The sequence below is a fragment of the Esox lucius genome, chromosome 1 (assembly GCF_011004845.1).
Source record: "Esox lucius isolate fEsoLuc1 chromosome 1, fEsoLuc1.pri, whole genome shotgun sequence".
Classification (NCBI taxonomy): domain Eukaryota; kingdom Metazoa; phylum Chordata; class Actinopteri; order Esociformes; family Esocidae; genus Esox; species Esox lucius.
This window is the reverse complement of record NC_047569.1, coordinates 415,182-432,533: the sequence shown is the minus strand read 5'-3', so window position 1 is coordinate 432,533 and position 17,352 is coordinate 415,182. Positions and strand designations below refer to the sequence as shown.

Here is a 17,352-nt window from a genome sequence, read left to right as displayed (position 1 = left end):
CTATTCTGCCTTTACTAGTGTGTGTGAACTAGCTTTACAGATAGCTAACAGTCTCCAATAAAGAACCAGGAAGCATCTTGCTCGTTTAGTGTGTTTTACTGGAAGGACTGTAAAACTGTAACATACAGAAACAAAGAGGATGCATATTACAATCTCAACAGGGAGAATAGACAATGCAAATATAAAATAAATAGCTTAAAATTAACTAATCCTCCTAAAACAACCTCATTAGCAAGCGATTAGCACGATGCTAATACATGGAAAATACCATAGGAATGCTAACAGTACTAGCGCCGCATTTTCCTTACAATTACGAATAGAAAACATACTGCAATGGCTAAATGCGGTATCTGACGGAGGCTTTGATTATTACCAATCAAATACTTACAGACAGATATTTGTTAGGGACCAAAATAGAAGTTTACAGATTTTAACACTCTGAAGTTTGACGTGCTGTGGGACTGTTAGAAAAATAACTGCACTAAGGTAACTCTGCATGGTCAAAAAACAAGAAACTCAAAACACAAATAACTCTTCCCACAAGGGGGCAGCACAGGATGGGTTAATTATAGAGAATACAATTCTAACCTTATATCTCACAGGCACATGGGTTATCGTTATTTTTCTGGGCAGTTGTTACCTAGTACAGCTGCTTTTTCCTGGTCCCATGAGGCTGTTTTACACATTCGGGCAGAATATTTTGGTGAGGCAGAGAGAACTTACTGTTGTCTAAGGGGCCCTGGTGTCAACAGACATTCTATATGGGCTATCCTGGTTTACTAATGGCGGAGAGACCGCTTGTCTGCTTCTTACCTCTGGTTTCAATTGAGTTGTAAATTCGGCTGTAAGTGGGACGAGTGTTGGTTCTCCCTTTTCTCCTACGGGCCACCCATAGCACCTGGATACCTCGATAATTGAGAGCACCCTGCTTGCTTTTTGAGGTAGAAATGATGAAAGACATGCATACAGTGTTAGGGATGTTGTTAGGGATATTTAGCCTTTTATCTAATTGTAATGTTTAGAAGAGAGAGAGCCTCCATTTTTCCTTTTAATTAGTGTGGAGAATATGAGTATAGGATGTTTTGACAAAAAGCCTATTTTACATGAGGACCCCTGTGGGAGCCATTCTTTGTTAGTAGCTAAATTCCTGCTATACATTTTCGAAGTGGGCTCCCACTAAGGTCCCTGCTAGGTCTATTCTTCCCCCTTTGGACTTTGCTTTCCCCAAAATGTGTTGTTGGAGTGTGTTGGTGAGTGGTGGAAGTGTTGAGGTGCAGTGTAAGGGTGCAGTGTAAGTGCACATTTTTACTTCCCGCTCCATTTGACTTGATTGTGCAACCTCTATCACAATACATAGTCAAAGTCTAAATGTAATTGTGGAGTTACTCCCCAGTCCTCTCCCTTTACCTGGCACATTGTCCGGTTGTTGTCCTCATCCATTGATATTGACCAAAAAGGCCTCTTTGCCTCAGTCTTGATGCTGTACACACACAGTAAGCAACTCTGTGCCTCAGGTCTGTTGCTGGTGGGCACGAGGCTCAAGGTTCAATTTCAAGTTGTGTTGTTCTGTCCATTGGATTGGAGATGTGTTCCAGACATAACAAGGAGGTAAGGCCTTCTGTCTTTCCCTGAACAAAATGTTCATTATGCCACAAAACATCTGTTTCTGGAACTTAAAAGGTGCAAAAGGCAAAGTTTGCAGGAGGTTTCACTTCACATGATTTTCTCAATTCGTCTTCATGAATTGAGCTAGAGGTCTGCCACACCCTACCTATAGGAAGAAGGAAAAGACAAAACACTGCATCAGTTTAATTATTCTCCTTGGCCCTAGCTAACAGGTTACAATAATTCAAAAATGTACACTCAACTATTAAAGAGGTGGTGGGACCATTACCACAAAAAAATTGTCATATGAAAAGATCCCAAGTCACACCAACTTAACTCAAAATGCTAGTGACAAAGCGGCCACGTCCTCTTTACATTAGAAGAGGCTGTTTTTGTGTTGTTTGGTGTCGTCACAAATGAGTGCTGCGCTAGCAGAGGAGAGGAGTAAGAAGAGTGAGAGGTCGAAAACGGGAGAAAACTATTTATATTTTTTTAAATTACATGTATTTGGTGTCAAATTAAAGAAGATTATGTGCTCTTTAAAACTTTGTTTAAATATTATATATTTAGAAAATTCTTAGTAATCTACAGTAGCATTGTAGATTTCTATTGGGGTCTAAAACGTTAAAACGACTATGAATCAATAAAAAAATCTAAATAAAATGTAAGTGTAGTGAATTTTGACAGTTTGTCTAATTTGTTTAAATTTGCTCTAAAGGTATTGTTCACTGGTCAATAGGTTTTAAATTGGAAGGTAAGTAAAATCTTTTGGTGCTATCGGGGTAGTGCTTTACAAAGCGCTATTTCACCAACATGTCAAATTAGCTGAAATAAAACCCCAAAATGTCCTTGAAGTATAATTACCATGAACAAAAATAGATAATAGGGCTGCTGGTAAATTGCTAAGACCCAAACATGAAATTAACTAATAAAACAAGAAAAAAATTAAGTACAAGAAAATACAACTCCCCCTGCTCTCTGATCTCCCCATATCCTGGTGAATAGCTTCTGACTGGTGTAGTCATGTATGTTGACGCCACGTTGTGTTGCGTGGTCCTCTCCATTCCTACAACCTTTCTAGTTGCTACATGTGAAAAACTACAGGGGTTTAAAGACTGAAACTGCTGTTTCGTGCCTTGTGATTTGATGTTGTCAGCCATTCTGGGGTCCCACGTTTAAAGCGTGTGCCCATTATTGTTTGTCCTGTACCTCCCTATGACCCCAAAGTCAAGTGTCCCTTTTCCTATGAGTCAGTCCAGATGGTTACCACTCCTTCATAGAGCTCAGCTCCTCTAGCTGTGATGGTTGCCAGTAATGGTCCAACCTGTTGTACATGACAGTCTGTCACCCACCTCTCCTTGGTTTTGGTGAAGTGGGAACCGTCAGTGTCCTGGCTGGCTTGCCACTCTTACTGAGTCCAAATCAGTCTCATAGGTCTGGGCTTGGTTTGGCCCTGGAATGATCTCGGCCACAGCTGTGAGATACCCCTTCATTGGACAAGTTGTATCAGTGATTCAGGATTCAGAACTCCTACGTTTTGGGAAACAAAGATGGAATTTAACACGACACAAAATTTGAATCTTGACTAGAGAGGTGTGTATTTAACTAACTATTAAACCCCAATATTGTATGTCATTTCTTAATTACATGTGTTCATCCCCTCCCCTTTTTAAGAGAGAATAACATGGCCCAGTTTGGACAAACAAGAAAACTCTGTGACATCCCTTTTTTCATTTAAAGCTAGATGTGTTCCACTGTATTTATATAAAAATGCTAAATAGGCTAATTCCAATTAAAATTAAGATTCAAGTATTGGGCTTCTACATTTTTGGCTTCTAATGTTTGCTAGGGATCTATTTGTATTAGCAATCTCTATGGCAACATTGCCTCCAACATGTAGTAGGACATTTTTTTTTTGTAACTTCATAATGACAAATTAAAATGTTTATAGAACTCTGGCTCCTATCTCTTACTGGTACTAGTCTAAGTGTTTACTGTTAGGGGTGTGATGGTACTTCCATTGATAGGAACTCTTAATTGAAGTAAGTACAGAGACAAAATTCTCTTGGCACAATAAATAGTTTATTTTATGTTTGCAAATAGAGAGATGCGTCCTAAGCTTAATCATAACAGGCCTGTGAGGAATCTCTGAGGAAAATACATGAACAGTCCATATTTATTACAGTTAAAAGGGGTGTGGTAAGATACTGCCCAGCTGTTTTATGTCACATAGGTTTGGCCCAAGTGGCGTGCTGTCCCCCCACCTTATCCTTCCTGCCCTAGGTGTTTACTCTCGTGTTTACCCAAATGGGCCAATTGCCCTTACTTCCCCTAAGGGACACATTCCTAAGGAAAAAGGACAGATACCCTTATTGGTTTAGGCAGATTATCAGATGGTCAGAGTACCTAATGATCCTCTGATATTATGCAGACGTGTGTCGCAAACAAAGATCAGAGTTACATACCAGGAAATAGAAAAGCAGACATTTCCATAACAGGGGCTACATTAGTCCTTCCCAGTGCTCTGTCTGAAACCAAAACCTGAATATGTAAATAAAATATCCTCTATCTATAAATCAAAACAGAGGCTCTACTGAACAAGGCTGGGTCATAAAGAAAGAAGAGAATAGGTGGTGGAGAGTTTTTTTGTCTCAGCACTGGTGAAGGCTAAATGACAGTAGTGGGATTAATGCTAAATGATTGATTCATGCTGGCTCGCTCCTTGACCTGCTTTACACTTCTCCTAATACAAACAGCCAATAAGGATTGATGACCCAAATTCTTAAATACATTAATTCCTCATAAATGCTTAATTTGATCATAGAACTGCAACTCTGCATTCTACTCCACCTTTCAGCTAATAAAGTCTTCCTCCCCATTTTCTTTCCCTATTCAACTTAGTATATGTCCTTGGACACCACTCTCTCGACACTGAGGGGAAACAGACATTTTTACTATTACACATAGATCCCATCTGGGGATCTAACTATGTTTACCATAACAAAACAGCAGATCTAACCCAACAGCATTTGTGAGGATGTTGAATTGAACTAATGTAACATTAGGGTATGGGAAGGTTATCACCATGCTAACATGGGAAGGAATGTATATGTCAACCTGTAAGGATGGCTGTCCTTGCTTTTAGAGAGTTTAACCAAATGCACGGATGGATTGTGGCGACACCAAGACCATTTCAGTAGTGCCTCCAAGGCTGGATTGATAAGGATCTAACCACAGAGAGAACCACATACTGCTTCTTAAGACTATCTGTTTGTTCTAATAAGGCTCTTCTAACAGTTCTTTGTCACTTTTGGTGGACCAGGAAACCAGCTAACCCCTCTCCCATTCTTATAATCGGTCCGGCGTATTGGCACCATTTGCACTGATGAAAAGGAAAAGCTAGTCAACTTCTTCCCTGGTCCCCTCACCAGTCCGGCACGTTGGTACCAAATGCCCAGGTGAAAACAGGTTGGGCCAAGCATAGGGTTTTCCAGTTAGAACTCAGTCCTGTCTGTTATTACTCTGTTTTTTATGTGGTATTTCAGTACAGGTATGGGTGTATCAGTAGGTCTGTATGGATACTACAGATGGTGTTTATTCAACTGGGATGTGTAGAACTGTATGGGCTGTTTATGAAAATAACTTTTTTTTAAAAACTTGGTGATAGAGAAGTAAAACAGTTTCATATAGAAAAGTAGAACATAGGAGAGGATTTTTAACATTTCTAACAAATTGAGAATCATTCAAATCTGTATACCTAATTCTGCCTAGCTGGTTTGCTAGCTAGCTTGATTGTTGTAAACTTCTGCTAGCATTGCGGGTTGACTCGGAATTATATCAATGAAGCATATCTAATGAGTTGAGTTATAGGGAAGTTTGTTGTGCTAAGGTCAGGATGTAAGTCATGTACAACGCATTAGTTCAATGTGAACTTGTCACAAAATGTAACATGCTGTTACCATGCTAGCATGCCCACAAACATGACATTTCGCAAATGGTCTGTACCGGTGTGTATACACCATTACACAGATGTGAAAAGAGCTGCTCTGAAACATCTATATCGGCTGAAAAGGTTATTGTATTTCCTTAGCTTCAAAACTAAGTAAGTTTCCAAATGATGTTCCAGACAACCTACAGATTGTTTGTAGCTTTTGATCAAACACAGATGAAACTACTTACACTACTGTTCAAAAGTTCGGGGTCACTTAAAAAGGTCTTAGTTTTTTAATCAAATTTCTTGTCCATTAAAATAACATCACAGGAATACAGTGTAGACATTGTTAATGTTGTAAATGACTGTTGTATCTGGAAATTGCTGATTTTTTATGGAATATCTACATAGACAAACAGAAGCCCATTATCAGCGACCATCGAACTTGTCGTGTTTGCTAATCCAGGTTTATAATTTTAAAAGGCTGACTGATCATGAGAGAAACTGTTTTCAATTATGTTAGCACAGCTGAAAACTGTTGCACTGATTAAAGAAGCAATAAAACTGGCCTTCCTTAGACTAGTTGTCTGGAGCATCAGCTATTTTGGGTTTGATTACATGCTCAAAATGAACTTTGCAAAATAACTTTCTTCTGAATCTCATCAGTCTATTCTTGTTCTGAGAATTGAAGAATTGAAGAAACTGAATATTTCATACAATGCTGTGTACTACTTTCACCTAACAGCACAAACTGGCTCTAACCAAAACAGAAAGAGTGGGAGGCCCTGGTGCACAACTGAGGAAGATGACAAATACATTGGAGTGTCTAGTTTGAGAAACACAACGCCTCACATTTCCTTAACTGGCAGCTTCAGTAAATTGTACCTGTAAAACACCAATCTCTTTGTCAACAGTGAAGAGGCGACTCTGAAATGCTGGCCTTCTAGGCCGAGTTGCAAAGAAAATGCCATATCTCAGATTGGCCAATAAAAAGAAAAGATTAAGATGGGCAAAAGAACACAGACACATCAAGCCAATCCAACTTGCGGGGGTGCTTCAGGAAGCATTTGGTACCTCAACAGATTACCTCAACAAATTGACAACTACAATGCCAAAGGTCTGTAAGGCTGTAATTGCTGCAAATGGTGGAGTCTTTGATGAAAGCAATTATTATTTCAATTTTAAAAAATTATTTCTAACCTGGTCAATCACTATGTTCCCTATTAATTTGGCTATATTTCCTATTCAAACAAATTCTGTCTTTTCATGGAAAACAAGGACATTTCTAACTTTTGAATGTACCCAGGTTGCCAATAACTCTGTAGGACAATGTACATTGTTTCTGCTACTTACAATTCAGTTGTGCTCAAAAGTTTGCATACCCTTGGATAATTGGTATTATATGTACCATTTGTAAAGAATATTAGTGAGGAGGCAAAACACGTTTTTTATTTCATATGGGATAAATTTTCAACTGTAGGTCAAAACTGAATGGCACAATCATAAAACAAACATGGCAATAAAGCAAAAAATGAACTGCACCCTTTTCAAAAGTCTGCATACCCTTAGTTCTTAGTACTGTGTATTGACCCCTTTACCCTCAATGACAGCGTGCAGTCTTTTGTAATAGTTGTCTATGAGGCCCCGAATTCTTGGTTAAGCTGCCCATTTGTCTTGGCAAAACATCAATGACCCACCACCGTGCTTCACAGTGGAGATGGTATTTTTTTCACTATAGGTCTTGTTGACCCCTCTCAAAACATAGCGCTTATGGTTGTGACCATAAAACTTTATTTTGGTCAATTCCAAATTACAGTGTGCCAGAACCTGTGAGGTGTGTCAAGGTGTTGTCTGGCATATTGTAGCCAGGCTTTTTTGTGGCATTGGCGCAGTAAACTATTGTCGTATTGTGCACCTTGAAACAACCACACCGTCTTATTCCAGAGCAGGCTGTATTTCTCCTGAGGTTATCTGTGGGTTTTTCTTTGTATCCCGAACAATTCTTCTGGCAATTTTGGCTGGAATCTTTCTTGGTATATCTGACCTTGGATTGGTATATAGAGAACAGTACTGACTGGCATTTGCAAGGCTTTGGATATATTTTCATGTCCTTTTTCATCTTAATTTAGTTCCATTAACTTGTTACGCTGGTCTTTTGACAGTTCTGGCTCAGTATCTTGCCTGCTCAGTGCATCCAAGTGAGAATTAACGAACTCATTGACTATTTATACACAGACACTAATTTCAATTTAGCCACAGGTGTGGGAAATTCACCTTTAATTTTCACCTGTGCGTGTCACCAAACATTCAAGGGTATGTACACTTTTCATCATGGCCATTTGGGTGATTTCTGTTATAATAAGGATTTAAAAAGGAGCCAAACAACTCTGTGATAATAAATGGCTTCATATGATCACTATCCTTAAATAAAAGACAGTGTTTTTGCATGATCAGTCATATTTTCAAAACCAATGCCGAAATGTTACCATTTCTGCCAGGGTATGAAAACTTATGAGCACCACCATAGATGCTACAGGAAGGAACTACCAATTTGTCCTTTAATTATAACAGGGACACACATACCCAAACTGTGTTTAAATCAGAACAATGTGACTGATCGGCAGATTTGTTATGTCACCATTTTGAAAATGGCAAATTTTTGTGTTAAGTGGCAATTCTTTGTGTTAACTTTTCACCTTAAAGTGTTAAGGTGAAAAGTTACTATTAGAGTTTTTGATAGAATTAGGGTTAGGGAGGACTGTGAGGTTAGATTTAGTGCTAGGTTAACTTTTGGCACAAATGTTAGGTTAATGCGGTTACAGTTTGGTTGAGTTTAAGGTTTAATGGTGGGATAGAAAAAGTAGGATCTAAAAGTAGATTTTTTTAAGGCAATCATCTTCAGTGTGTGTGTATCTGGATACATTAGCATGAGTGATAGTTAGAAAAGATAATTCGGTTTTGTTGATCTTTCTGTCGGACAGTGATTAATAACAAATATTTAGATTCAAGCTGCTGAAGATATGTGAGAAATGTCTGTGCAGTTTAGTTAGCTGTAATCTTCCTCTAATGCTTCAGTTTGTCACTGTAGTGTGCTATGTCCTGTCTATAATTGGGTTATTATGTTCAGTACATAAAGGTTTTTCTTAAAACCTCAAGGTTATTGACATAGATCCAGTTATTTGATTTTGTGTGAGAAGTAAAGTATTTTCCAGTGGAATTTTCTTTCAAACTCCCATACTTCGAAAGTAACCATTTACAATGTAATTTGAAGACAAACAGGTAAAACAGCAAATAGGGTGTACCCTCTATTGCTTTTTGAGAATTTGCCCCAAAGGCAATCGCTTTTATTTTTAGGACATGCAGATAGTCCTGATTGTATCTGATAGTATAATAGAGATTCCAAGGATTAACAAAGCCTGAGACTTTCAGGGCCACACGTATTAACAAATTATTATTATGGGGAAGGTGTCACCATGTATGGTAAGAATTAGACCAGGCGCAGGATGAACATAAGTTTACTAAAGCAGACTGCGTGTACGACAAAACACTGATACAACTTCAGGCAACAGTAGAACAAGGTAAATCTGCATGTCCATCTCTGGCTAGATAATATTTTAAGATAGACAAATTGTTCAAAAAGAGCTACGGCTTGCAGACCCCCAATAGGGGTTAAGGCAGTGTATCCCAATCCTGGTTCTCTGGACCCAAAGTGGGGCACGTTTTTGGTTTTGCCCTAGCACTCACATGCCTGATTCAAATTAAAGACTTGATAAGTTGATTATGTCAATCAAGTGTGTGAGTGGTAGGGCAACATTTGAAACAGGTGTGTGACCTCTTTGGGTCCTGAGGACCCAAACACTGGGTTACGGTCAGGGCCTTACCAGGCTAGAAACACAGGTGGACGATATTGCGTAACTGTTTCCAGTGTTTTTTGTTTTTTATTTCATAAGTCAAGTATGCCAAGTTGCCAGGAGGCTCCTTGATTTAAAATAACCACTTAGGCTGGTCATTATGGATATGTTGTGAAAATAAATTACCAACATTTTCCCAAATAAGAAGGTGGCTGAGTTATGGTTTTCTGTCAGAACATTGAGACAAATAGCATGTCCGTTGGACCAAGCTTGAGGGTCAGTATGGGATTAGCTGAATAGAATTGTTTGCAACAAAAAGTGTAGAGACCTAATAAACACAGGGAAATACAAACGACACCACAAGACTGGAGGAAGGACTTACATGTTGACCAATCAACTTTGGTGTTTGTGTGTGTGTGTTTCTGTGTGGGTGTGTTCCAGTTGAGTGCCGTGATAATGTGTTTTCTGAGCGGTCAGGGGTGTTGTCCAGTTCCAACTTCCCCAATCCATATCCCAAGAGCTCCGATTGCCAGTACCGCATCGAGTTGGAAGATGGTTTCCTGATCACCCTGGAGTTTGATGACCCCTTCGACATTGAGGATCACCCGGATGTCATCTGTCCATACGACTTTGTCAAGGTTTAGTAATTAACAGTTTTATTTTACCTTTATTATAACTTATGTTGTTATTCAGAGACCCAGTATATAATATAACTAATTTTGCATTCTGCCATTTTTGGCCGCTGGTTGCAAAATTGGTCCTGTCCAATCAAGACTCTAGTCTTTGTTATAACAAAATTGGTTCTCTGGCTGAACCATCGGGAAAGGCTTCTAGATTAAACAATAGATTGTGGCTTTTAGTCAGTCAGTCAGTTCGCAATAGTATATACTTTTTTCAAAACTGACTATAATAAAAAAAAATGAAGCTACTAATAGCCAGATGGCAGTTTTTTTCAACTTAAATCCGTAGTTGCAAGCAATATGACATCTGTTTTTGTGGAGCTGTAGAAACCAATGAAAACAGAGAAATTACTGAACTACTGAGAATGGATTATCTCCTGAGGCTTAAACACATAACACACACTCTACCAAAGGCACATTTTGAATGGCTAAATCAGTGGTTATAATGTTCATGTCGCCCGAATGATTTAAGGTGAACTAATGCTAGTTTAGACTGAGACTCTACTAGCATTTATTTTTGATGAAATAATCATGGCAACATTGCATTCCACATTTGCTTATATTAGCAAGTCATTGTACAAATGAAAACAGAGTATTTGCTTATTTACCATGAGTATTGATTAGCTACTAAGCTACTAAATGGTCAAATTATTATTAGTTAATCCGTATGTTGTATTGTTCATGTCACCAGAATGATTTTGAAGGATTAATGTTAGATTGAACTGAGGTTAGTTATATATATTTCCATTAGCTAACATTACTAGCTAGCTAACATTGCTAGCATTTATCGCTAATGTTAGCCATTTTCTGACTCCACTAGGTAGTTTTTTTTTAATGAAATAATCATGGCAACGTAGCATTCCACTCAGTATTTGCCTATAGTAGCAAGTCATTGTACAAATGAAAGCAGTGGATTAATTTGCTACTGAGGCTGGAATTCATAACACCATATCTAAAATACAAATTATTAAGAGCTAAACAGTCTGTCATAATGTTCATGTCATCAGAATAATCAGAATAATTTTAACTAGCCAGACTCCTAAAAAAAAAAGGTACTAGCTGCTAACTAATGAGGCAATATGAGTTCCAGGAACAGTATAGTGTGTGGCATTGGGGGTTAAAGAGGGACAACAATATATTGTTTTGCTGGATGTAGCACAGTTCCCCTTGATTTCACATTATATTTTTAATTTTACAAACTCCTGAGTATTTCATACAATACATTCACAGCTCTACTGAGTTTTTCCACAAAAAGTATCCAGTGTACATTGCAGTCAGGGGGATGGAAAATGAGGCCTTTACACACTGCATTGTCCCAGGCTAAGATTAGATAAGCTTAGATAAGAGTTTGTTAACCCTGGCTAAGGCTTAACCCTAGGTTAAGGATTCACATGGCATGCGAATAATGTTACAGTAGCCTACAGAATAATGTTACATCACTGACACATGATCAATGTTACACAACCATCGACTGATCAAGATGCCCACCCTGTTGGTATTTTCCTGAACAACTCTGTCAAAACTAGGCAAATAAATCTTTTAGTCAACCTCAATTATTTCGACATATTTGGTGGATTTACATCCAAAGCAAGTTGCAATAACTACATCGCTAATATTTAGCAGGTATAATGAAACAACAAAACTTTGCAGATTGAAAGGACCAAAACAGACAGAGCTGTTGGTAACAGTGTGCGTCAAAAGTGTATGTAAATTAAGTGAAAGGGCAGGTTTTGTGATCGGACAATACACGTTGTATGGTTTTGTTCTTGACCCCGTTAGACAGTGGTTATTTTGTCACTGTATTTATGGGGCTAGCCCTGAAAAGTTGGTGCTAACCCTGCTCCAGAGAATGGCCAGCTAGCCCTAGGCTAAGGGTGGTGCTTTCCCACTGTCCCACAAGTGTTTCCCACTGTGAACACTTGGTTAGCCCTGAGGTTAGGATGCTCTTAGCCCTAGGCTAAGGTTAGATAATGTTCTCTATACTAGCTTACATAAGCTGTAACCATTTATGTGTGCTCCACCTTATAATATTCTTTAACATATGTAAAGTATTATTGAAATTGTAATTTTGTTTCATAGAAAATTTCCCCCACATAGTTTTTCTTTTTAAAATGTAGCCGACACTCGACAGACTTTTATTTTGAAGGCAACATATGAAAATCGGAAGTCTTATTGTTGCTGACTAATCTCTAATGTAGAGTCTTACTGTTGCTACCGAAGTTAAATAAATAATAGGCCTGCAAATATAGTGCGGTGTAGTTGTTTTGAATGGTTTTGTTAATGCAATTCGTTTAATGCCAACTCCATTACATGAAACGTACATGATCATTTGCATGGATATCGTGGAGGTGGTAACAGCAGGCCACAATCAATGACTTGCGGTTACTTAATCACAGAATCGCAAACTCCTCTTAAATTTTGCAGTTCGAAATCGAACCTAAATATTTTCTAACTAGAATCAAGATCAGTACATCCCCATATCCGCATGTCAGTGTATTTTCTAAGCCCATATAGCGTAATTTAAATGACAAAGAAATCCTACCCTCTTGAAAGTCATTAGCCCCTGGGCAACTTTTGTAGATGGCTGCTTACATGTATCTACTAGCTTGCTGGTGAAAACGAACTATTAGCTGGTTACATTCCTAACCTGGTGACCTGTCAATTAGATACAGGTCAGTAAACAAAACAAACGTGTTGGATGGGCATTTGATTTCCAAAGTGGGGCACTTTATCCGACTTACCAATAAAGATTAGTAACTTCAGCATGATGGATGCAAAGCTAATAACTCTAGCATGTATGGCTGCCTAATCCAATGGGCTATTGTCATTCGACATAACCATCCCATATTCACAGTGACAGTGGAATAAAGCAATTTAACAACTCAGTCGGATTGGTTGAAGAATATGACAATCAACAACCTCCTCCCCTTTTGCTTCAACAGAAGATGGGATTCATTCTAAATCAGGATAGATTTTCACCCGGACACAGCATCTGAGCTGCACTGGAAACAGCACAACGGAGGGAGAGAAAAGCAATGAAACTACATCAGTAGACTGATGACAACGAACTTTGTACAATACATGTAGCGTTAAGGAAAATATATATGAAATTATAAAAAAATAATAATAATATTCTGACATCACTAGGCCAGCAAAAAAGATCTCTGGTCAGTTTGAAAAATAAAATAAAAATAAATACAAACCCTTTCCCAATTATCGTCTACCTAACTATTTTGTTCAATTGCATTATAGTTTTTATTGATGTTGCAAATGACAGACTAGAGCGTTTTACCTACCTTACTTGCCTTCTGGTAAAGAAAAAAGACTGATCAACTTAACATTACAAGATGTCTGGTCTGTCGCACATGGTATTTCACAATTTGCAATTTGTCTGCTAGAGATTGTTTATCAAACAAATTCAGATACAGGTGTCAAGATGAGTGACTCAGAGACAGGAAGGTAATCAAGATTTGAACTTCAGATTGGTGAATCGTCTTGTTCAACCATCTTTGATCGCCAAGACATTTAGTCCCTGATTTCAGTTGAATGAAAACAAAAATGTCTGCACACGTAAATTAGCCAAACAAGCTCAACATAACCTTCATAAAGGTGTTTTTCACTGATCATATTTGTCCATTACTAAATATGCAAAAATCGGAATTCATTATTTTTCACCATCTTTAGTGAAATAGTGAATAATCTCGTAAAATAAAGGCATTATTAACAAACAAACCATTGTCTGCTGGTTAACATATTTTTTATTGATACAAGTGGAGTAATCATCAGGAAAATAACACATCTTAGAAGGTTGCTGAATTATCAGCGCATATTGAAATAATAAATGGTCCTCAGTCGGAAAAGGGTGGCTTGCCCACTTCAGGTTGGTGGAGAGTGCCTGCCTCAAGTGGAGGAGTTTACGTATGTAGGGGTCTTGTTCACGAGTGAGGGAAGGATGGAACGGGAGATTGACAGACGGATCGGTGCAGCTTCTGCAGTAATGCAGTCGATGTATCGGTCTGTCGTGGTGAAGAAAGAGCTGAGCCGCAAGGCGAAGCTCTCGATTTACCGGTCAATCTACGTTCCTACTCTCACCTACGGTCATGAGCTTTGGGTCATGACCGAAAGGACAAGATCCCGGATACAGGCGGCCGAAATGAGCTTTCTCCGCAGGGTGGCCGGGCGATTCCTTAGAGATAGGGTGAGAAGCTCGGTCACCCGGGAGGAGCTCAGAGTAGAGCCGCTGCTCCTCCACATCGAGAGGGGTCAGCTGAGGTGGCTTGGGCATCTGTTTCGGATTGCCTCCGGAACGCCTTCCTGGGAAGGTGTTCCGGTCCCGTCCCACCGGGAGGAGACCCTGGGGAAGACTTAGGACACGCTGGAGGGACTATGTCTCCCGGCTGGCCTGGGAACGCCTCGGTGTCCCCCCGGAAGAGCTAGAGGACGTGTCTGGGGAGAGGGAAGTCTGGGCATCCCTGCTTAGACTGCTGCCCCCGCGACCCGGCCCCGGATAAGCGGAAGATGATGGATGGATGGATGGATGGATGGATGGATATTGAAATAATATGCATTAAGAAATCAGGCTGAAGGGCCTTCAGTGATATTTTAAAATGTACTTGTGAAACGGTTTAAATCTGTCATTTGATGCTTTAGAAGTAGCAGCATTTGAAGCATTTTTCACAAATTTAGAGTTTCTGAAAAACCATTATGCCCAACTTAACGGGTCCCAATTGCAATATGTTCCTTTGGAAGAAAATTTACTTAAATACCTCTTTTCAAGATTATTTTTTAAACATGGTGAGCTTGCAAATGTGGGGAACCTCAATAATGTGTGGTTGATAAAACATACGCACCAAGAAGAATTATGTCATTATCCTAATAGGAGATCAATCAATCAATAAACTTTATTTATAAAGCCCTTTATACAACAGCAGTTGTCACAAAGTGCTTTACAGAGACATCGAGCCTTAAACCCCAAGGAGCAAACAACAGTAGTGTTGAATTTCAGTGGCTAGGAAAAACTCCCTAAGAAGGCCGAATTAATAAATGTATCTGGGCTAAATCCAGAGGCTATTTGATTTTAGACTAGTTCAGAGGTATGACCAGGTGGACAAGGACAGCAACGGGCCCCCAAACCAGGACCTCATCTCCTCCTAAAATTTCAAGCTGGAGGAAACTGAGAAGTTAGAAGTGCATTCCTCATATCCCCCAGCACAATAATATTGCAGCGTAACACAGATCATTCCACAGTAGTGGAGCTCTATGGGAAAAGGCCCTGCCGCCAGCTGTTTGTTTAGAAATTCTAGATAAAATTAAAAGGCCTGCATCTTGCGATCGTAGGTTATGTGTAGGTATGTATGGCTGGATCATTTCAGCAAGGTAAGTAGGAGCAAGTCCATGTATTGATTTATAGGTTATGAGTAAAACCTTAAAATCAGCCCTAACCCCAACAGGCAGCCAGTGTAAGGACGCTAGGACAGGAGTAATGTGTTCAAATGTTTTTGTTCTAGCAGCCGTGTGCTGCTAGAAGTTTATTTATTAATTTGTCTGGATAACCAGAGAGAAGAGCATTGCAGTAATCTAGTCTAGAAGTAACGAAAGCATGGATACATTTTTCTGCATCAGTTTTTGATAGTAAGTTTCTAATTTTTGCAATGTTTCGAAGATGAAAACAAGCAACTCTTGAGACATATTTTATGTTCTTCAAAGGAGAGGTCAGGGTCAAGGGTAAAGTTTTTTTTACAGTTTTTTGGGATACGACCATGCAGCCGTCGAGGTTCACAGTGAGATCTGCTAACAATGCTCTTTGTTTTTTGGGTCCTAAAACAAGCATTTCTGTTATCCTTGAGTTTAAGAGCAAGAAATTCTCTGTCATCCACTTCCTAATATCTGAAACGCATGCTTCCAAAGTAGCTAATTTTGGGACTTCTCCATGCTTCATTGAAATATATAACTGTGTGTCATCAGCATAACAGTGAAAATTTACATTGTGATTGGAATACATTTTGAGCTATAGGAGAAGTTTTCGAAGTGTTTTTTACATATTCAAAATGGCCAAAAATCCATCGAGCCAGAGTCAATGAGTTCCAATGGCAAATATATTCCTTGTGAGATAATGTACTATCCACCATTTCTTTCTCTCTATGTCAAACAGAGTGATTTGCATGAGCTTGTTAATTAGTTAAATTGCCCCCTTGTGGTCAGTGTTGCCCCCTTGTGGTCAATGTTGCCCCCTTGTGGTCAATGTTGCCCCCTTGTGCTCAATCGGAATATGCTTGCACAAGGTATATCCTGTCAAGGTACTGAACAAGTCTAGCTAGTTGGATTATAATACGATTCATTGTTTTTCCAAAATATTATTGTGTAAATAACCTCGCCCACTTACAGATTTATTGGTCAAGAGTGAGCATTTGGTGCTATCATTTGGTGCATCACGGCAACTCATCAGAAGTGTGTATAGCACCCACGTGCCTGTATGCAGTCCTGACAATGTCTGAGCATGCTCATGAGACAGCAGATGGTTTCCAGGGGGCTCTCCACCCAGACCTGGATCAGGGCCTCAGTGAGCTCCTGCAGTCTGTGGCGCAACTTGGTGGCGTTGGATGCATTGATACATAAAGTTTCAGAGGATCTCATTCTGATTCAGGTCCGGGGAAAGTGAGGGCCTGTCAATGCCTTTGTCATCTAGGAACTGCCTACACATACTGACCACATGAGGCTGGTCATTGTCCTGCCCCAGGAGAAATCCAGGGCCCAATGCACCAGCGTAAGGTCTGACGACGGGTCTGAGGATTTCATCCCGGTGCCTAACAGCAGTCAGGGTACCGTTGGCTAGCACATGGAGGTCTGTGTGAACCTCCAAAGATATGCGTCCCAAGACTATCACTGACTCACCGCCAAACTGGTCATGCTGGATGATGTTGTAGGCAGCATAACGATTACCACGGCGTCAGTGGCGGACCTCCCGATTCTGGTGTTCTCTGGTGAATGCCAATCGAGCTGCACATGTTAATCAGTGTTATTTACCAGTGCAAAATGTTGATTATTGTCTAAGTGTTAAGAACAGTTTCCTCTGCTGTTTTATCTTGACACTGTTGTTTCTGCTGTGTACACCTTTCAGTCAGTAATTCTTTAGCATTACCATGCTATTGGTAGCTACAATCTAACATTTCTGACAATATCACCATAGACTAAACTATTTGCATTTATTTTAACTAATGTAAGGCATGACAATTTCAAGTAAATGTTTTTTTTAAATAAATTTTATCATCTATCAAAATAACTAGGT

General features: G+C 39.3%; 1 protein-coding gene across 4 annotated transcripts in view; it reads left to right on the top strand.

The window, feature by feature from the left end:
• Window positions 1-17,352, top strand: part of masp1 (mannan-binding lectin serine peptidase 1) — a 128,442-nt gene that overhangs the window by 63,876 nt on the left and 47,214 nt on the right. For 3 of the 4 annotated variants that reach the window (XM_020044832.2, XM_013132739.3, XM_013132741.3), the window contains exon 5: window positions 9,829-10,025. The exons of the other annotated variant lie outside the window; for it this stretch is intronic. In XM_020044832.2, the coding sequence (XP_019900391.2) occupies window positions 9,829-10,025 (197 nt within the window). The remainder of the gene's footprint in view (window positions 1-9,828; window positions 10,026-17,352) is intronic. 4 annotated transcript variants of the gene reach the window in all.